The 23042-nt window shown below is 37.8% G+C and overlaps 1 protein-coding gene across 1 annotated transcript in view; it reads left to right on the top strand.

Moving 5' to 3' along the window:
• The first annotated feature begins 6985 nt into the window (after window positions 1–6985).
• The window catches only part of MEI4 (meiotic double-stranded break formation protein 4), a 72274-nt gene continuing 56217 nt past the window's right edge, over window positions 6986–23042 (top strand). Inside the window, exons 1-2 of the mRNA XM_065730929.1 lie at window positions 6986–7028; window positions 16094–16342. Of these exons, the coding sequence (XP_065587001.1) occupies window positions 6986–7028; window positions 16094–16342 (292 nt within the window). The remainder of the gene's footprint in view (window positions 7029–16093; window positions 16343–23042) is intronic.

The following is a 23042-nucleotide window of genomic DNA, read 5'->3' on the forward strand; positions in this document are numbered from 1 at the left end:
TGTTGTTTTTTTTTCTATTTCAGACATCAGAAGGCAATCTCCTTCAAAGTTTTTAAAACATAGTTTAAGATGAGATGTTGCCAAATATTTCTGAAAGGTTTCAGAATCAAAGCTATGTTTATCTCTATTTTGTAACAGTGTTTTTGTAGCTTTTACAACCAGGGTACTGGACAGTTTGCTACTAAGCAAACTAAGCTTGCCAACTTTCTTTCTTTTTCTTTTTTTCTTTTTTTTCTTTGTCTCTCTTTGAAATCGCTCATTCAATCACTCACTGGAAAGTACCATCTAATCCTCATGTGAGCCAATCTAACTTCTCAATGTGCCAAGACATTAAAAAAGGACACTGTTAGCCTTTATTACATGGGGAAAAATAATAAAAAATACTTGAAACTTTTCATGTGATTTTGTGTAGACTGTATCTTAAGACTTGAATTTCACATTTATCTTTTAATTGAAAACAGAAATCCACATTTTTATGATTTTTTTTCTTTTTAGTTTGAACTGTTTTAATCACCTAACAATCAATTGTTCATGATTTTCTGATATTGATAGCTCAAAAACTTCCCTTTCAAAAATCTTCATTGAAAATTCACTAAGCCCTTACAAAAGTCTGATCAGAGATGCATATATGGTTTTACAGTTAAGGACTTGCCAGCTCATCTAGTATAAAGTTTTACTGTCAAGGACATTTGCATAATCTCTGAATTCCTTCAGGGACTTTTGATTCTTTCAGGGTTTCCCATATTTGTTAGGAACCTGCAAGTTCTCTGTGAGCTACTTAAAACATTAAACAGGGACTTCCTTTGCTCTGTGCTGCAAACTCATACGACTGTGACTTAAGTATAGAAAATCAGTATGGGATGACACTTGACACAGCACTCAACAGGAATGTTCTCAGGTGCAAATTGTGTACTATATTTAGGAGTTCTCACAGAAGGAAAAAAATAAAACATTCTCCCTTGTAAATTTGCAAAAATTTTAGGATTGTATTTGGAATGGTGGTTTGTACACACACTATAACCTACTCAATTGAATTTATAGTCAAGGTATCTAAGCACCTGGATTTTGAAAACTGCATTAGTATCTCTGTTGTACCAAAGTATTTGGAAAAAATATAGTGATGCTTTACATAGGCATATCCTGGCTTACAGCTGCCACTACCTATTATGTAGGGTGCTAGTAAAGAAGCTGAAGACAAATTTGATTTCTCACTCTGTGGTTGATTCACTGTGACACTGTTTAATGAAATTTAAATAACAGCACTTTTGTACCATGAAGATGGCCAAGGAAAAATGTTTGGTGGATTTAACTCAATACGAAAACTCATGTTAAACCATACTGACTGACAGTCTAAGAAATTATCTGTGTTACACTGGGAAAATCTCTTTGCCTGTGAATGAATTTCAAAATGCCATAAAGACCCAGAGCATTCAGAAAGTTTACCTTTCTTTGTTTTCCACAAAGAAATTAAAAATGGTGAAGACAAGTTGGTATACAGAAAAATTAGCAGAACAAGTTCTAGCTATGAAAACAAGAATATACGTAATTATTTCAGAGGAAGAGAGGTATTCTTTGCATGTGAGGAAATACCAGTGACAACACAGGCTTCTGTGAACTCTGGCAGCGCCTTAAACTTCTGGAGCATTTGAAATATTATTCCTTGATGATATTTAATAGCATTCTGAGGGTTACCTAAACAAATATTTCAAATGAATAAACAAAGAGGAAAACATATTTTTTACATTTTATAGCATCTTGTTTTCAATAGCCTTAATTATGTTTGAGAATGAGCATCTACCATGACATTCAGAGGTTTAGGAACTTAACTTATGGTGTTGACATTTTTTCATACTTGTTCACTACCAAAATATGAATTATTATGAAAGTGTGCTAAAAATCTACTTTGGCTGGTTCTGAGTTATGGAATATGAGTAAATAGATTCTGAATCATATGAAAAATGTTTAGAGTGCCCTTTTATACTCCAATTCAAGTAACATTTAGCTTGACTTATACCTGCCTTTGGCATGTTTAAAGAAATCTGGTTTTTAAATCACCAAGTTATGCATCTTAAAACTACATACTTCAATCATAACTGTGCCTCATTGCATATTTATTAAAGGCCACATTTTCCCTTGAGAGAAAATGACTTCACTAAGAGTCCTACACATATTTGTGTGTAGAATTTGGTGATAAAGCATAGATAAAATAGTAGAGTTGAAAAAGGAATGAAAACCATAAGAACTATTGGAAAATAACTCCCCACCAAATGCATGGGAATACAGAAGGACTATCTCCATAAATACATCACTTGGTCCAATTTCACCTCAGATTATCACAGATCAGTGCAGAGTAAAACTTCTGATTAGATGTAAGTGTAACTTACAAACCTTAAGGAAATTACATATTAGACACTTAGGTCAAATGTTACATATATTCTGCTGAACTCAGATTACTTTATTCTTAGATATGAATTATCCCAGTAATCTACGTAAGAATCTGCTGATTTGCTCTTTTACTTTTCATTTTTCTCCAAATCCTTGAGACCTCAAGTTATACAACAAATCAAGTTGCACAAACTTCTATATCACCACCATTTCAGGCATGGGAACCACAGTAGTCTGTTTCTCTTATGCTCTCAGCAGATGCTCTTCCCCACAGCAGCAGCTCAATGGCTGGAAAAAAAAAAGGATTTTTGCCAGGTCTGCCTTCCTAGGTGGACTTCAGGAACCCCAGGAAGCACAGCATATGAGTTTCAAAGCAGATCCAGTATTGACCGAAGCTCCCTTGATCTGTTAAAATTATGTTCAAACCTTTAGCTATAAAGGACAGTAGTCACTGAACTGGGACGTGAGTTTTCTGAGGGAAGGAGAACAGCCTGTGTTGGGTAAAAAGTGCTTCCTTTACCTTTAGAAGCCAGCTGGAACATATTAGTCAGATAACAAACGTTATTCCCTTTGCTTCTTTACCATAATTTGTTTCACTTTTTCACTTGTAACTATCTGTCTGCCTGTGCATCTATTAATGTAAAGGTGTGTGTACACATGTAAGTACATACTTCTGTACAGAACCTATCCTATTTCTAGTATATATTGCATTATAAATTATAAATTTGAAAATGAAACAGGACTGCATGGCCCATAGGAGTGGTCATTACCACTAGTTATGTACATGCCTCTGTGTGCAAGTGTGTATAGGCTTCCACAAAATGAGAAAAAGTTTGCATTCCCTTTTGTGACTGAAGGAGAAAAAGTACTTTGAGCCATATGAAGTTTACAGGCTCTAGATCTTGAATAGCATGTTTTTAAACACTGAATCATGCTATATGTAGAGACACCTCCCTCTAGACCAGGTTGCTCAAAGCACCATCCAGCCTGGCCTTGAATGCTTCCAGGGAGTTTGGGCATCCATAACCTTGTTGGGCAACCTGTTCCAGTGTCTCACCACCTTCACAGTAAAGAACCTCTTCCTATAACATCTAGTCTAAATCTACCCTCTTCCTGTTTAAACCCATTTTTCCTCACTACTTGCCTATACAAAAGATCCTTCTCCTGCTTTCCTGTAGGCCCTCTTCAAGCACTGGAAGGCCACTATAAGGTCTCCTTGGAGCCTTCTCTTCATCAGGCAGAAGAGTCCCAGCCCTCTCAGCCTGTCTGTCCTCTCAGGGAGGAGCTCCAGCCCTCTGATCACCTTTGTAGCCCTCCTCTGGACCTGCTCCAACAACTATGTTCTTCTTGCATTGGAGAATCCAGGACTGGATGCAGTACTTCATATGGGGTAACATGAGAACAGAGCAGAGGGGAAACTTGTTTTAGGAGGAAATAGTGGACAGTTGGACTGAATGATCTTGGAATTCTTTTCCAACCTTGGTGATTCTACGATAACATTTAAATAAATCACTGTGAAATATCTCTTCATAACAGAGCATACCATGGTAACTGATGGCACACTGCCTCTTATTGGTGGCAAGTTGTTTCCCTGTTCTTAAATTGTGCCTAACTTTTTACACTGCTTTTGGAAAAGGGGAATTTTTACTGCTTCAGCTGCTGAAGTGCAATCTCATTCCTGATGGCAATGCTTTATTTCTGAACAGTAGCAAAGAAGTCATTGCATAACTCCCTGAACATCCTAAATAAGATGATTTGTTTAAAATTGCAGATTATGATCAAAGGGGCTACTAGTATATCTGAGCCATATTTCCATCATCATGAACACATACAAAACAGAGCCATTGAAAACACTTTACAATCCATTTTGAAGAGTGTGATATCAAGTAATCAAGATGCATGATGCCAAAGTTTTTATTCTTAATATAGCACAGTAACACAGAAGAATGAAAGCGCAAAAGAGAAGACACTGACAGTGATTTTCACTCACTTTTCTCAAGTTAGTAATCTCTTGCTCCGCATCAGCAATACAAAACTGCAAACTACATCAACGACAACAGACTTTGTATGTGTTTTCAGGAACTTTCAGCACATGGGTAAACTGAGATGCACTAAAACATAAAGATGTCTAATGAATTCTGAGAAACTGTAGTTCTCCAAATGAAAAGGTTTACTTTCATGTTTGCTCAAATTGTTGTTGATACTGTAGGCATCCAGTAACAGCAGGGCCTGCATTTTCTACAGAGATATAATTTATTTATACTTAACACTTGATTGAAGGTTGTGCTTTTGTGTTCTTAGATGACCACTGACCTGTTTGTAAATATTCAGCACACAGATTGATAAAATACTGAAACTGTGTGACCTCTAATGTGATTAAATACCTGCACTGCTTTTATATTTAATTATTAATAAATGCAGCTAATTATTTTGCATGACCTTTTACCATGAATATATCCTTTGACTGTTTTTCAGATCAAAAGGCACCTTCAGAAATAGAGATCAAAGGAATTTATCTTCAGCTAGTAGAATTGGCTCCCTTCGTGATCTACAAACTGCTTATTTGAAATCAAAGCCTGCTTTTACTTTTGCTTCACTTGAGATTACATGAAGTGCTAATCACCCAGTGTTTGAATATTAAAACAAAAATTGTATCTTACATTTTTTGTACTAGTTATCCCTAGCTTGCACACGTACAAGTTCACATGTGCACACTCACTGTTACTTGATTACAAAGCTGATCTGATAAGATTATATAATCACTGAGAATATTGAGGACAAAGTTAATAGAACTTAAAAAAAATGTACAAGTTATTTTTGAAAAGTGTTCTTCAGTAGACCAGAGCCACATATCTCCAAGTGAATCTGCAGTTGACTGTGCCCTTATTTGCTGCTTTCTGATGAATAACAAAGAGATGCTCTGCTTAACCATGGGAAGGTGGGGAGGGAGTCAGCTTTTTCCACCTTGAAAATATTGGGATTCTTCCATTTCAAATAAAAACCTAAATGCTGTAAAGGAGTGCAGGTTGCCTGGTATCCTGCAGGTTGCATACAATGAGTTTAAAGTTCCTGACAACATTGCTTTTAACTACTACTAGTTCCAAATCCATAATAAAAGGGCCATGCACCTACAAGAAATTTAAGTACATCTTGAATGATTAAATACAAAATAATCAAGCCTAAATCACCCCATCCCAAGACAGCTATTTGATAGCAGAAGGTCTCAGCCTATACTTCCAGGTATGACTGGTACCTTAAGATAAGGCAGTCAGAGCCCCTTTCTTTTTTAAAATAGTAGTAAAGATTCTTCCCCCAGGCTTGGAGGTAAAAGTACTAATGTCTCCCAGTCTTTTCTTTCAGTCATACCTAAAAATATTATGTGAAAACATGGGCGCTTCATTCTACATAGTAAGTGCCTACTTTGAAAAGTATCTGCATCACTTGCATGCACAGAAGATGCATAGAAAAGAATAAACACATTGTGGCCACTGGTATGTCACTGTAAAAAATAATTAAAATAAAAAAGCTGAAGAATATTTTATTTATTATTTTTATTATTTTTTTTCCCTGGACTTCATTGAAAAATAAGTAAAAAGCCAGAATGAGAATACTCTCTAAATTATTCAGTCAAACTTATTTTTATCATTTGAAGTCTTAAAGTACCAATGTGTTAATATTTTCTGTAGTTGAGATGGTAAATTTATTTTTCCAATTCTGTTTTTTAAAAGTATATTAAGATTAGATATCTACCACTATGTGTCTTGATAAAAGAGCTTTTATGAAGGAATGGGCTTAAAGTGTTAAAAAAAAACTGTTCAAGTTTACTGAGAAAAAAAAATGGGGTTGAACATTTAATTCAAAAGTATATACTGCTAGTAACATCTGTTCACAAAGACCAATCCTTCCTACAGTGAAAAGTCTCATATATTCTGATCAATTTAACTCCATCCCATGAAATTACCCATGTCTCACCTTGTCTCCCTCCCTGCTCAGCTGCAGACTCTTTCTGGCCTTCCCACAAACTTTTCAGAATAGTCTGAGTAAATAATACAATCGTACATACCATAATAACTTCGATAGGACAAGGGGAAATAAGGTTTAATAAAGGAGTGGAGATTTAGATTAGATGTGAGGGGGAAGTTTCTCGCTCACAGAACTGCAAGGTGCTGGAGCAGGCTGCCAGAGTGGTTGTGGCTGCCCCATCCCTGGAGGTGCTCAAGGCCAGGATGGATGGAGCCCTGGGCTGCCTGATTAATTGCCTGACTTAGTGGTTGCCAACCCTTCTCATGGCATGGAGGGGTGGAACTAGATGATCCTTGGGGTCCCGTCCAACCCAAGCCGTTCTATGAATTCACGATCTCTATTTCTTTTGTATTTCTTTCAACATCTGAACGGCCATCTTCTGCAAGGCTTCCCCGGCGCTTCGACTAACCCTCGGGCAATGCCGGGGCCGAGCAGGGCCCATACATATGCCTTGGATCCGGACACCCGCCCGCCTCAGCGCAGCCCCACAGCTCGGGGCCGGGTCACCACCCGCGAGGGGCAGCAAGGAACCGAGGGCGGGGCCCTTGAGCGCAGCTCTCCGCCACTGCCCGTCGTCATGGAGCCCGGGTGCTTCCCCCAGGGCGGGGAGATCGCTGCAGGTGGGCTGGGGCTTCCTAGGAGCCTCAAGCTGCGCAGGCTGGGGAGGCGATGAGGCAAACGATGAGGGAGGTGCTAAGGGAGGTGTGGGAGGCGGTGGCCTGAGGAGATACTCCTGCCCCGCCGCCATTTTGGGGGCGTGGATGGGCGGGGTGTGCCGGCTGTGGCTGTTGTGATGTCCATGGGCATGCTCGGCTGAAGCCGCCACTCTGATCTATATACATATATTTCTATGTTTTACTCCAAGTAACATTCAAACACCTTGTTGCAAAGTTGTCATTTATAGGTGCGATTATTTTTTTTTATGTTCTGCTTTTAAAAATAAGTTTGCATTGTCTCATGCATTCTGTGCTTGTCTTAGCAACTAGCAGAAGAAATGATTTCCGTAATTTGAATAAAGTAGCTATTAAGTTGAGTTGAAGTGCGGAGAATAATTTCTGTGGTCTTGGCTGTGAATGCTTGGTACATCACTTTTATAGTTCGCTATGTGCTTCATAAATTAGTACTCAAATGCTAGGGACTTCATTGTGGTTGTAGCTAGGTTAGTATCTGCGGTGAACGTTAAGCTTTGGTCTTCTATTGTATACTTTCTCGTAGGTTATTAGGAGTCTGTCTCTGTGTCAGGTCTCAAGAATGTTTGCTTACTTCTGTGCCATCTCATCTTTTGTTCTTCCAGTATAAAATTGGTATAGAAAAGCTAAGCTTCCTTGTAAGCTATCCGAAGGAAACTCATTCACTGAGAAATACTGATCTGGAGGACTTAAGGACTTAAGAACTTATGAGAGTGGAACTACTTAGATAAAATTTGAAGTCTATTGTGGTATTTTATTCAATATATTGTTAACATAGGAAGAGCAAAGATGCAAAATAATCTCTGTATAATATTCTGTGCTGTTTCTTGTTGCTTTTTTTTTTAATAATTTAAGTAAAAAGTCTGCTCTGAAATCCTGCATTCAGGAATGACTGTGCTGTTTACCTACTGTTGCAGTAGGCAAAACTTGGAGCTATAGCTACTTTATTGACAGCCTGAAATTATGGTACTGAATTGTGGATTTATATTTAACGTAACTCAATGTTATTGGCACATATAACTCACTAAAGATCTGACTTCCGCTTGTAAAGCTGTAATGAAAAGAATATCCTCAGTTTCCAAAGCAAGTGGGGTGACTTCCAATTGATTTGGTAACAGCTATGTTTTGGTAAGGAAACATCTGTGCCAATTTAAAAACAGAAAAATGAAAACCATTGAGCTACACTTTAATTTCTGAACAGTAGGCTTTATAGAATAAGTTATGTTTTGTGTCTGTGCATGAAAAATGTGGTACTGGTAACCATACCATGTGGTAGATTGACTAGATAACACTGCAAGCGACACAGCAAAAACAAACAAATCTGTTTGAAAAGTAAATTGAGTGCAAGAAGAACTCTCAGCTTGTAGTTAGAATGTATACATAATTTAAAGCAATCAAAAATCTCTTCCTTGCATCACATTTTCTTATTTGGCCAATTCTGATGGGACCAGAATAAAAGCAGAATCCTCTTATCTCTTTAAGCCTTCTGTATTTCATACACCGTCCTCACTATCAATCCTCTGTAATGTTTTATTAATGAGTGACATAGTTGAACTTTTGAGTGACTTAGGATACTTTGTAAAATCTGATAAGAGAAAGTGGCTGAGAAAGTAGTTTTCTTTGGCATCTAAAAATGTGACTTTGTGCATTTTCAAATGGGAGGAAATAAAGTACAGTTTCTTCACGTTATCTTACTGAACTTATCTTACTGAACTCATGTTACTTCTGTGCATGAATGCTGCTAAATGTTCACAAGGCTGTGCTCAATTTTTTTCTATGATGTTTGTGTTCTGTTAATTTCTTCAGATGTAGTCAGAAAACCTATGTTTACAAACTTATTTTAAGTGCTAATTTTAGCCCTGAATCATTTCAATGTTTGGTGAGGCACTTTTATGGAAGATCTGAGCTTTTACTGCCTGTGGTGCGTTCCTCTCACTGCAGTTTGTTGTTCACAAGATGTGTATGGGCATCACATCTTGTCATTTGAACTCCCTTTGTGGTCCACGGAGGGGATTGAGTGTTTTTGGGGTGACTTCCTTCGTTACATGACAGATGTACAAATCACTTGACTTAAACGTGGATTTCTAACGCCAACTATCTGTCTGTTGATCTTAAAGGAAGTAAAAACAGCTAGCTCAGCTGAAGCCTTCTGCACTGTAGACTTGCGTAGTTAAGATGATAAATCCTGTCTCTTAAGTCTCACTGAAATCCAGAGGGGCTTATGTTTGCTTGTGTACTTAGTGCTAGACAATGTTTTATAGTTGAGCTAATTGAAGAGCTAAGAAGCTCTTTAATTTTTTTTGTAGAGTTTACATAACTTGATTTCAGAAGCTAAAATGATTTAAGAATTAAATGGTTTGAAGAGATAAACTTCGTGATATGTTTTAGTAGAATTTCTTTGTGCTGTTGGCACATTATAATAAAACATTTAAAATGTTTTATTAGTTTCAGCATCATTTTAGCATTAGGTATTGTTTAGGCTAATGGTAGTAGTAAAACTGAATGTTTCAGTGAAAATGTACACAGTGCCTATCTTTGTTTAAAAAAATGACACTGCCAAGCAGCCTTGGTTTAATAAGCATTTTACATATTTTACAATAAAAGCTACTTAATTGGAACACAAGGCATACTTTGGTTCATCTTGATTATACAGCTGTCCCATTATCATTATTTATTATATACATAAAGACAGCATTATGTTAGGCATACTAATTAAATCAAGTTTATTTTATTGTTGTTTAATGTAATAGCCATATGTGTCTGCAGCTCAGCTCAGTTTCACTGGAGCACTTGCATCATTCTGTGACCTGTTTTGTGTTCCATTAGAACAGGTCAGTAACTTGGGTGCCATAATGTAATGCGTGAGATCACACAGGTATGGGCAATCTTTCAGCTTTATCTGCAGTGTGTAATTGACAGACCTGTTAAAGTGCAAATTGTGCCTACAGAACTGTTTCTCCTATTATGTTTGTACCATTAGTACCAGACCATACACTTAATTTGGATTGTAAACTTTTAAAATGTTTATAATGTGTTATTGTGTAGGTCTGTTAGATGACTTTCTGCTGTGTAGCAGTGGTGACAGCAATTTAGTGCTGCCCTGATAATAAGTCCTTTAGTTTGTAACCATCTATTTTGGATATGTAGAGCCCTTTGACTGCCTGGAAGTTAATTGTGTTACAGTCTGTTTTGTGTCATACAGCATGAATTTTTAAAGTTTTCATTCTTAGATGATAATGATCTGAACAAGAAATGGATGTCCTCCAAATACCATTGACAGAAACCTTACTGTTTAAAGTTTCTTCCACTATTAAATGTGAATTATGTATGTGAACTTAGGGTTGATGCCCAAGGCATGCTGTCCTGTAACAGCAAACAGTTCTTCAAATACTAAGTTTGGGTTTTGGTTTTCTTTTCAAAGGTTTTATCACTTTAAATCTCAGTATTTCCCTGTTCTTGTAATGACTGATCTGTCTCTCTTCTCTCCTATCGCTGTGGTTTTTGTGTCTTTGAGGTCAGTCAAAAATTTATAGGTAGGGTTCAGAAAGATGAATTATTTAAAATTCACCTCTCTTACCCATGAACACTTCCTGAAGGACTTCTTAAAAGTTCTTGAGCAGAAGCTTTGCCTATGCGAACAGATTAGTTAATCCTTCAATGTCTGGGTTATGCAGGCACTTTCTGTGATAAGAGCCCAATAGAGGAACCCAGAACTGCCTAGGGAACACTCAGCTCATCCCGAGGTCACTGTTTTGGTGGCTTTTTTTCCCTCTTTGTTTTACTACTTTTTTTTTTCTCCTTAGTGAGCAGTTCATTTTGATCTGACAGCTGACTTGAAGCTTAACCCTCTGTGGGCTAATTGATGCTCAGGTTGAGACTTTCATTACTCCAATGCATGTTTTGATATATTTTTTAATGATAATGTGAAATCTTTGGAATTTAGAGTAGCGCTACATACATGAAGCTTCCAACTGAGAATAAAGCAAACTTTAAAGATTATTATCTGTATATATATATATATTATTTTGAGGTATTTTTTTCCTCTTTACGGCAGCCTCAAAACTGAGGTGAGATTTGCTGAAAAGGTATCTTCCTGTACCTAACACTGTAATATGAACTGCTGCATCAAATGCAGCTGAAGAACCAGCAAATCAGTATAGAAAGTTAGTGTTTATGACTGATTTTTTTCTGCTTTCCTGTTTGTTTATTTATTTGTTTGTTTGTTTGTTTACCTGAGGGAATGGTATGGAGCTGCATCAGGGGAAGGTCAGTGGAGATTAGGAAAAGATTCTTCATCAGAGAGTGTTTGGGCACTGGAACAGACTCCCCAAGGCACAGGTTCAAGCTACTGGAGTTCAAGGAGGCATTGTACAGTGCTGTCAGACACTGGATTTGAATCTTGGGTGATGCTGTGTGGAGCCAGGAGCTGGACTTGATGGTCCCTTGGGTCCCTTTCAACTCAGAGTATTCTATGATTTTATCTAAGGTCCTCAAAAGATCTTTTACCACCTATTTATTCCTCTTTGTCATCTACTATTGAGCTGTGTAGGGCACTTACAACTGCTTGAGTTGAGGTAATCCCAAATAAGTATACAAACTGGGAGAATTCCTTGAGACTTAGGGGGTCCTGGTTGATGAAAAACTTAACATGAGCTAGCAGTGTGCTCTTGCAGCCCAGAAGGCCTTTGGTATCCTAGATTCAGTCAGAAGAGGGGTGGTCAACAGGGCAAGGGAGGGGATTGTCCCCCTCCACTCTGTCCTCGTGAGGCCCCATCTAGAGGACTGCATCGAGATCTGGGGCCCCAACACAGGAAGGATGAGGAGCTTTTGAAGAGGGTCCTGAGGAGAGCCACAAAGATGGACTAAGTGCTGGAGCACCTCTCCTGTGAATGCAGGATAAAGGAACTAGGCTTGTTCAGCCTGGAGAAGTGTCCTTCTGATACCTACAGAAAGTTTATAAACTTGTGGGAAAACAACTTTTTGTATGAGTAGACAGTGATAGGACAAGGGGGAATGGTTTTAAACTAAAGGAGGGGATATTTAGATAAGATGTCAAGGGGAAGATTATATTGAGAGAGTGATGATATGCTGGAAAAGGCTGCCCAGAGAGGTTGAGGATGCCCTGTCCCTCAAGGTGTTTAAGGCCAGGTTGGCTGGGGCTGTGGGTAGTGTGAATGTAGTACTCAATCTAGTGGGTGGCAACCCTGCTCATGGCAGGGGGGTTGATACTTGATAATCCTTGGGATCCCTTCCAACCCAGGCCATTCTAAGAATTTGTGATTTCTATGATTTCTTTTGCACATCTTTCAGCTTCTGAATGGTTACTCAACAGTCTTCCACAGCTGCGACCTACTTAGCAGAGTTGAGAGCAAGAGGGCTGGAGATCAGATTCCTGACTCAAAGAAGGAAACCTGAGACCCAGTCCTGTTTGACATCATTTTAGTTGATCCCATACTCTGATTGCAGTCAGTTTATGGTCTGAGGCTTTGCATAGGAAACTTGTCATCAACCTGTACCTCTTAGTGTGGGTACTGCTCCCTTCTTCTAGCTGGGTTGCCAAGAGGCCCAAGACTCCCTCCCTAGCAATGAGTGAGAAGAGGGTTTGATAAGTCGTAGCTTGACTACCAGATGTGTTTTCCCAAATGATTCTTGATTCTTTCAGTTCCCGTTGATATATTTTGACATTAGCAGCTAGGATTAGCATGATGAATTCTGTCTATTCTTGTCATGGTCATGTCTTATCATTTTCAGTCTAAGAAAATTTCTGGTTTAGTTCTTAAACTTTTTCTACCTAGTCAGTAGTGTTATTTCTATGCTGATGTGTGCAAAAATATTGTTATCACTGTAGCTTCCAGTATGCTTTTAGTGGAATACATTCGTGGTTGCTTGTCTTCAGCGTGGTGCTTCCTGAAAGCAATAGCTTGCCATGCAACTTTTGCTAATGCACAGTTGGCAAATCTCTAGCAGCACCATCCAGTGTGTAATTTTATTTACAATGGTTTGTGAGTGAGGAGCATTCCATTTAGGGAGTTGTGGAAAACTTGAGTTGATTCCTACAATTTCTGCTTTTTGTCCTGGAAATATCTCTTTCCGTGGTCATAAAAGAAAGGAGAACAAGATGGTGATAGGAAGAACAAAAGAAAGGAGATAAATAAGCTGTTTATTCTCTATAAAAGCTTTATTCATTGCTTCCAGAAATACACATAGGGAAATCATCATTAGCTATGAATTACCTGGTTTCAAGATTCCAACAGAATTATTTCTCCAAATATTGCTTTTTTTTGTCATGTTTCTAAAGAAAACAAATTTTGTAATCAGTACTATTTATTTATTTATTTATATTTTATTTTATTTCCTTGAGCAGCAGCTGTAAAGGGTTTTTTTGCACAAAAGTGATTCCCTTTTTCCAGAGTAAGAATATTTCATTACACTTGTTCGTTTTCTGGTACTCCTACTGTATTAGTCTGTGTTGAAATTTAAAGAGGAAAAAGCCTCTCTAAATCCAAATTTCGTTGCTTAATTCTATGCTGTGAGGATTAACATGGATTGCTGCTAAGTGTTTTGATAACTGGGTTTTAAAGCAAAGCTGGAATGGTTTATGTGATTTATTTATTTTCTTATTACTCTGTGTCACTGGATATTTCACTTACAAGGGCTGAGAGCTTGGAATATTCAGAAATAACTTCCTAATTTCTTGGACTTTAGTTCTAGTAATGTAGGTGTGTCATTTTAGTAGTGGATTTTCAGAAAATATAAGGATTTGTTGATTTATTAATTTACTTTTCTAATGAAGAGGTATGGGCGAGGCATATGAAGTGCAGGATCATAAAACATCAGTAGTCAAGCTGAATCAAGAATCAATCTGATTCTTTGTTGCGTGAGTAGAAATAAACAACATAATAGAAAAAAGGTATTGATGTTGATTCTGTAATGATAAAAAGCATGTAGACAGTCTCAAAGCACTCAAATTAAATACTGTGTCCTGCCCCATACCTTCTTGCAGCTTTCTTGAATGTAATTTATGAGAAAATGCTTGTACTGACAAAACATTTTACAAAGCAGAAAGCTTGTATTGCCTTTCTGTTTTATAAAAGCAGGTGAATCAAAGATTTTGCAGAGGGGTCCCCAGAGACATCAAAATGAGAAAACAGCAATAAAAACCCACTTGTAAGAAGAATTTCTGTCTGCATTAATCTATAGCTCTGCTCTGCAGATAAACTTTGTAAGAATGGAGCTTGATGTGTGGCTCGAGTGATGCCTGGGTGAAACTTACATTTAAGAAGATGAGAATCTGGGGAGCGTATTTCAAGTTGAAAGCCAAAGATCTTTGATCCTCAAAGGTTACTACATACTCTGCTTTCTGTGTGATTCTATGTATTTCATTTTATTAACAACTTTGATGGTAGCTCAATTACTGGCATGGTTCTGTGTTTGCAAAACATTTCCTTTGATGTATAAAGGAAAAGAGCCTTACAGCAGTTTGTTGTCCCACGGCAGTGTAGATTTTCTGGGAAGTAACACTTTTTCAGTGGAATTCTTAACTATTGATGAAAAAGTTGTGTGAAATAGATTTTACAAGGAAGAAATTATGCAAAGATATTATTCATGTATTTAATTATATAGCTATATATTGGTATAGATAGTATAGTTCAGTTTCTAAGGTCTTGCTCTTTCATTAACCATTATCAATACACTGATACTTAGACTAACTTTTTTTGCACAGGTAGAGCAGGGATGTAGTTTTTCAGTAATTCAGAGCATGGCTCTAGATGGATCCCAAGGAATTCCTGTCATCTTACCTTTTGTACTCATACTTCAAGATGTGACTTGTGTCTGTCTGAATGGATAGCATACAAGGAATTCTTTGTGCATTTCAGTAGTATTAGGAAGGTAGAAAAATATTTAAAAGGCATCTCTTTTTCTAAATGGCTCTGCTTGATAAATATCATTAATATCATGTTAGATGACTTATTTTCTAAAGCTGAGGAAAACCGAGGGAAATCATCAGCTAAGTGATATCAAATGATCTGGTGAAAGGATGGTGCAAAATGCCTTACTGAATTTTGTGCTGTTACTATTTCACTGAGGTACTCAACACAGTTTATTATAGTGTTTAATATGTAGTTTCTTGGTTAAAAAAAAAAGTTTATGGAGAGCCTTTTTGTGTTAGAACTAGGACTAAAGCATAGGGAGGATTTTTTTTTATTTCTGAAAGTAATACTTTTTTCAAGGAAACATTCAGTGAATGTTTCTTTGCTGTTGCAAAGAACCTCACTGATGTGTGAATTTGTATAAGTTATATGTGAACATGTGAATTATGTGAATTCCTAATTTGAATGGAAAGAATTTAACTTGACGGTTGTTGATAACAAGAATAAGGAAAAAGAGGCACCTTTACTCCAGCCTGAGTATGCATTTTGTCAGCAGTATCTCTGTAAAGACCTTTGGGTATGATGTGAGCTTAAAACCAAAAGTGCAGCAGTACCAGGTATGCAACACTGGAAACTACCAATATCCTCAGGTGTTTGTTCTTATTTTTAGAGAATTGAGACTTTTTGATACCATATCAAGAAATCATATGCATTGGATTTAAACTAATATAATCCCATTCCTCAGCCGTAGAGTTTTAGTGAATTTCTTCTTTCATTTTTCTTATTAAGATTTTTGACATTTTCACTTTTGTTTTAGTTGAGACAACATTGCTGTTTAATATGTTGCTAGTATAAGCCTATTTGAACTTTGCTGATTTCCGTGATTGTTCTCAAACACTACACTTATTGTTGTTAGTACTGATGCACAGCTTGTGTATGTTTTATTCTCACATTGTGGACAGCTATTCATACTTCTGTTGTTCTTGATTGATTTTTGGATTGTGGTAGAAATAAGATAATTGGTCTCACTGTTAAATGGTTTTCAAAGCTAAGGAAAGCGTGCATAAGTTGCTTTAATAAAATCATGGTGAAGGGATTTTTTTTCTCTTCTTTTGTATGTGATAGAAGACAAAGGCAGAAGAGAAAACAAAGTCTGGTATTTGAAAATATCAAAACTGGCTCTGGCTATTGCCATTATCCGCTCAAAACCACCAGGGAAGAGCTGCAAAGAGTACACCGAGCACCTTGCCAAAATTGTATCTGAACAAGATTTTGACTGGAAATCGAAAGTTGAAGCACTAGAAGCTGAAATTTTTCGGTTACGTCAGGAACTTCTTTTGAACAAGATCTGTAAGAGAGTCTGCGTGGAAAATGGTAAGTTTCTGAATTCATTTCTGACAATCACCATGCTGCAGTAGCCAGAAACAAAAGAGCTTTCATGTTGCCTGCTCTATTTCTTATATGTTGATATGAGAGTTCTTACTGTAAATTTTCCTGGCTTTCTAAAAACTATAAGGTTGTAGGACAGTAACGTGGGTTGTGATGGGATTTAACTTGTAACTTTAATACTTTCTTAGAACTTACCATATTGATTTTGACAGTTCATATATGGAATAATTCCAGAAAAATGCAGAAGTTACTGTATGTATGTTAATTCAAAATATTCTCCTACAGTCTGCAAGATACTAGTGTCTTAATGACATCGTTATTGTTATTTTAAACCACACACTTAAAATTAGAACATAGGCCTAATATGCTGAAAGCATGAATCTGTGGTATATGTGACAAGGAAAGCCAGGAGAGGCAGAGAACTATGTATACGATGGCTCTGTTAATATGGACACTGGGTACTGAGAGTATTTCATGGAATCACAGGTCTCCAAGATCATATAGTCAAACCAATTTATCATGATATATGATAAAATATTTTAGGTGTGCTATTGTAGGATTCCGGAAAACCGTTAGGTAAAGAATATGATGATTAAAGACCATTTTAGATATAAGGAGGAGCATCTTGCTATGTTTGCATTTAGTACCTTAAAACCAAGTTCAAAAGAAAAAAGCAAGCTATTTTTTTATTTTTTTAAACAACTGTGTCAAAGATGGTGCATAAAAGGAATGGGAGCTGCCAAATCAGAAGTTAACCTCATGTCTTTTAGTACAACTTTACCTATAGTGAATCTTGAGATATCAACTCCAAGGCCATTCCTGACCGCCTCAATAGCTGTATTTGGTGAAAATGTAGTAGCTTCTACAATCAAGAACTCAACTCTGTTTTGCTGATGAGAAATTGGATAATTTTTCATCTTCAAGTAGTGAAATTTAAAAACAAGCAAATAAACCCTTAAAAAAAAAAAAAGCCTCAAACTGCAGTATTTCTCTGAGTTGTGTGTATTGAGCTGCTCTTTCTTTTCTTTCTGCAAGCTTAGTGACAGAGGATGAGCTTGGAATTTGGGTGGTGGAGAATGTCTCCAGGTTCTGGGGAAACACTGCTTCTGAGATATGGAGATCTAAATGGTGTGGGCTGAAAGACAGAGACATTTCACAGTTGAAGAGGTCTCTGAAATCAAAATATGTAGCTTGTTGCTTCCAAAATTGTGATTTTTAGGAATTTATCTAATGGAAAACTTGATGAGGCTTTAATGATGTAGGCATTGGGATTGAGTGCACCCACAGCAAGTTTACTGATGACACTATCAAAGTGATGCAGTTGATGTAACAGAAGGGATGGCATCCAAGAGGACGTAGACAAGCCTGAGAAATGGGTCCATGTGTGACCCTAATGAGATTCACTTGGGTCGGGACAATCCCAGATATGTACAGACTGGGAGAAGAGAGCATTGAGAGCAGCCCCTGTGGAAAATGACTTAGAGGTTCTGGTGGGTGAAAAGCTTGATGCAAGCCAACAGTGTGTGTTTGAAGTCTGGAGGACCAACAGCATCCTCAACTGCATCAAAACAGAGGTGTCCAGCAGGTCAAGGGGAGGTGATTCTCCTGCTCTACTTTGCCCTTGTGAACATCTGCAGTGCTACATCCAGGTCTAGGGCCTCCAGCACAAGGTACAGAGCTGTCTAGAGATGTTAGAGCATGTCTAGGGGAGGGCTGGAGCACTTCTCCTAAGATTAAGATCTGAGGTCTTCTTGTAGAAGAGAAAGTTTTAGGGAGACCTCCTTGTGGCCTTGTGTTCTTAGAGGGAACTTACAAAAAAGAGGAAGACTGACTTTTTATGTGGGTGAATAGTGATAGGATAAGGAGGAACAGTTTTCTGCTAAAAGAGAGATTTAGATTAGATGTTGGAGGAACATTTTTGCTTAGAGGATAGTGAGGTTTTGACTCAGGTTGCCCAGAAAAGCTGTGGATGCCCCATCCCTGGAGGCATTCAAGGCCAGGCTGGATGGAGTCTTGGACAGTTTGATCCTGTTACAGGCAACCCTGCTGACAGAAGGGGGTTTGGAACAAGATGATCTTTGAGGTCCCTCCCAACCCAAGCTATTTTGTGATTCTGTGGTACTGGAATGCTTTTGTACTAAAACTGTGCCCTCTTTATTGCCTTGTGAAAAGATTGAAAAGATTTCTAGATTATAAAGGGGAGGAGTAATATATTAGACTTTTCATGGAGGTTTTTATTATTTACTTTTTTATCACTAGAAAAGTGATTTACTAACTATTCATGTTTAGTTATTCTTTGCATGCCTCTTTTCTGTAACTTATTCCAAACATGAAGAGTATCTGTGGTTACAAGATGTGAGATCAGCAGAACATCAGTAAACAGGTTAAATCAATTTGCACTGCAGATAAACCTTTTAGCTAGAAAACGTTTTGACATTTTAAATATATATGGTCGTTCACATCAGTCCCTCCTACCTCACGTGCAGTCCAAGATAAGTAGCTCATTCCCTTTTCTTCACATGAACTTTCCTTAACATTAAAAATTTCCAGCTCTTGTAGTCTAACTCTTGATACATCTGTCTTCTGTGGTGTTTCTTTTGATTGGCTGACCCTTTTCCCTCTTCCCTGCCCCCCCCCCCCCCCCCCCCAACCTTAGTAAGACATGTAAATTTTTATGATAATGAAATTGAGCTGTCTGTTCTTTTGGAAGGAAGTTATTCTTCATCCAACATGTAACTGCTGAGTGGGAATTCATAGTTAGAGTCAAACTGGAGACATGCTCAGTTTTTACATTTGAGTAAAGAAAGATCTTTATGGATGTCTGATGGGCTATCAGTTGGTGATTTCTGTTCACTCTTATATTGATCAGTAGTAAGAGTGGAACACCTAAGACTGAAATTTAAAGGAAAGTGATTGTGGAGGCAAAGCCTACCTGAAATTAGGGACACTATTACTGAAATTTTCTGCTCTGGAAAAATAAAATACTTCTGTGTTGTGCCTGTCTTGAGATCTTCAGGTTTTTAAATAGAAGCTAAAATGTTTCTACTGCTGAGATAGGAAGGTACAAGGAGCTTGAATCTATTTTGAAAAGAAAGTATTTTAAGTAGGTCTCCATTCTGTTCTCCTGAAGGCTACTGTACAGACACCAAGTTTTCTACCTAATGTTGTACTAGAGAAGATCTCTTTGGGGTTTAGAGTGGATTGTACCTAGGGCCAGATGTCTAGAGACACAATGGATTTTCTTCTGCCTCCATTTGTCTCTACATCGGTGTGTTTGGGGTTGGCTTTCTGCCTAAACAGTGCAATCTTCTAGAAGAATTGAGAACCTCAGCTTTTCTATGTCTCCCTTGTGTTCCGTTTAACGATTCTATTAATGCAAAAATAACAGGGTTTCACAAAATCTCTCACCAGAAAAACTCGCACAGTAAGCAGCAGATACTGTTTTCTCCTGCTGCCAATTGAGTGCTAAAGAGTTTGTCTTTCAGCCAAGGTTCACCTTGCAGCTGAATCTTCCCTGCTCTGTGTTCTGAATAACAATAATAATAGGTTTTTCAGAGGCTTCAGGAATTATTAGAGATGGTCTACGGAATATTATTTCCTTTATGCGGGAAACTTGTGAGCTCTTTGAAACTGATGGTTGCTTTTTTTCTTCATGTAAAGATAAACACAGTATAGATGTACAAATGCGTGAAGAAGAAAGCAAACAATACGTACTTTTAAAGCCATATTATCTGAATGATTTTAATCCAGCCTTACTAGTACTTTGTCCTCAGAGACCCTAAGAAATGTGAGTATCCTTGCTGAAGGGGAGAAACATGGTTTACTTAGCTAATTTGTTTTTCAGTATGAGTTCTATTTTAATGTGCTGTTTATGAGGTTCCATAGTATATATTCACTGATACTGTCTGGAAACTCCTTATTTAACTTCTGAATGCAAGAACATTGGTATCCCTTTTGCATGCTGGTATTTCATCAGTATGTCAGCTATCCAAGGACAAGAAGCAAATCTTTTTGTAGAGAGACTGTGACAGACTGGACAAATGGAACCTCCTGCAGTCCAGCAACAAGTTCTAAGTCCTGCACTTTGGGAGAAACAACTCCAGACACCTGGACCTACTGGGAGCTACCCATGTGGAGAGCAGCCTGGCAGAAAAGATCCTGGGTGTCCTTGTGAATACCAGATTGAATGAGCCAGAAATGAGCCCTTGCTGCTAAGAATGCTAAAAGATATCCTGGACTGCTTTAGGCGAAGTATTGACAGCAAGACAAAGGGAATGGTCCTTCCTCTTTATGTAGTAATGCTGAGGCCACACCTGGGTTGGTGAGTCCAGTTCTGGGCTCTGCAGTACAGGAGAGACATAGACAGACAGGAGTCCAACAAGAGGCCACCAGGATGATGAAGGAACTAGAGCATCTCACTTATAGGGAGAGGCTGAGAGAACTGGGGTTACTCAGCCTGGAGGATACTCAGAGGGGATGTCATCTGAATGGAGGGTACAAAGAGGACAAAGTCAGGTTGTTTTCACTGGTGCTTATTGACAGGTCAAGAGGTAATGGATGTAAACTGGGATAAAGGAGATTCCTTCTGAACATGTCTTAGTTTTAAGTGGAATGAAATTGTTATGGAATTTATTTTTTTTTTGGTCAGTCTGGTATGATGCTATGTTTTAGTTCTAGAATAAAAGCAATGTTGATAACATAGACACATACATATATATGTCATAACTATTATCCTTTTCCTTTTCTCATGGTTAGTGAATGGTTTGATCTCAACCCATCCATGAGTTCTACTTTGTTGGGTTTTTTTAACCTTGGTTATCTCCTACATCTCACAGGGAAGACAGGCGAAGCGTGCAGTGACTGTGCTGCTTATTCACCTGCTGAGTTAAACCACAACAATACCAAGAAGCACTCCTGTGCTGTGCTAGTGATGGAGCACTGGCACAGGTTGCCAGAGTGGTTGTGGGGTCTCCTCATTGGAGACATCCAAAAGTGACGTGGACAGAGTCCTAGGGCAAGCAGCTCTACAGTGTTGGATAAGATGACCTTCTGAACTGTACTGTGATTCTTTGTAATTGTTCACTATTTTTCTCTTTGCCAGTATTGTCCTTACAGCTCTGCCTATTGGTTTAAAAGAAGAAAAAAAAATTCTTGCATTTCATTTGATTCGGATTGAAATTTAATGTAGAGGTACTACTGAAGAATGGGAACAAAACATTTGAGCATACAGTTGTCTGTTTTACAGCTGCAAGAAAAGACAAAAGGTCTTACAAAGTATTGATTCATGGGTTGAAGTGCCTGTCATCTAAACAATATTCCTTAACCATGATCAATTCATCAAATCAACAATCATATTGTTTCTTGGCAGCCTCTGCTGAAGAGATCTTGAAAAGCGTGCAGCTTTTATTTCAACTCAAGCAGGCTTTGATAGAACACTCAGCCCTTTTTTGCCCAGCAAATATTTGGGGAATGACAATTTAGAGGAGATAGATATGTTGCTTCGATTGCTTTAGGCTGACAAGCTTGGCAGGTTCAAAGTTATCCAGGGTGTATTAGTGAAACTTGTATTGTGCATGTCTTCTGTTTTCCTTATTTTCATCTTCAGTCTTGGTTTATATTATTCCCTTCTTGTGCAGAACACAGGAATTTACTGAACTGGTAGCTTCTCTAATAAAAATTAATAATCAGGGCTATCTTTTTTTACTCTTTTTGTTTTTCTTTTTTTGGTATTAGTTTACTCTTCCTTTCTCATATCATTTACAGCAGATCTTCATCTCTGCTCCTGTGTTTTTAGATTCAGCAGTAGCACATGGCTGCTAGCACATCGTTCTGTAGTGTGCCTGTGTGTGAAGTTACAAGCTGAACTTTGATTCGCTGTGTGAATAACATGACTGATTTTCAGCTGTAACTTGAGACTGAGACTGTGTTTGACTTTTCAGGGTATTGTCCCCTAAATTTTTACTGTGCCAAGACTTTTGCAGCAAATTTTACCTCTTTAGGGAATAAGAAATAGAGACAAAAAAACATTTTGTATCCCTTACTTTAACTTCTTAACTTATTGCGTTTCTTGTGGCATTTAAATGTATCTGTAAAAAAGTAAGTAGCTCTATTTGTAGATTAGTAGGAATGAAGGTGCTTCAGTCTCCTTTCTTCTTGCTGTCAGTGAAGACTTGACAATAGCAGATGCATATAGAATTGGAACAAACCAATCTGAAGTAAAAACGTCACAGAATTCTGCTTATTTGTTTTGAGACAGAGTTTAGCTATATATTCCCTTTCCACTTCTCTTTTCAAGTCATGGATTGAGTGTTTCTTGCTCAGCAAAGGGTGGCAGAACTTCTGGGTGCTCAACTTAAAGCTCAAAAAACCACCTTATCTCTTTTCTGGAGGGAAGACAATTAGGTGAATTCAGAAAGGTCAGACCACAGCATTTGCAGATTTATCAGTGAGTATATCTGCAGCCTCAGAAAAGGAGTATATCTGCAGCCTCAGAAAAGAATGCTCCTCTTGAGTGGAGGCCTTTGACATCTTTCTTTCTTTAAATTATTTCTTCTAATGTGAGAAGATTCCCTGTTGGGCAGAAGTCAATGTTTAGTTTGATGTTGCTATGGCAAAAAGATATGTTTAGGGATGTGGTATTTCTACATCAAGAGATTTTTTTTTCCTCCCTCCCCTATGACAAATG

This window comes from Cyrtonyx montezumae, unplaced genomic scaffold (genome assembly GCF_038088225.1).
Source record: "Cyrtonyx montezumae isolate F1298 unplaced genomic scaffold, pur_monq_1.0 scaffold_13, whole genome shotgun sequence".
NCBI lineage: Eukaryota > Metazoa > Chordata > Aves > Galliformes > Odontophoridae > Cyrtonyx > Cyrtonyx montezumae.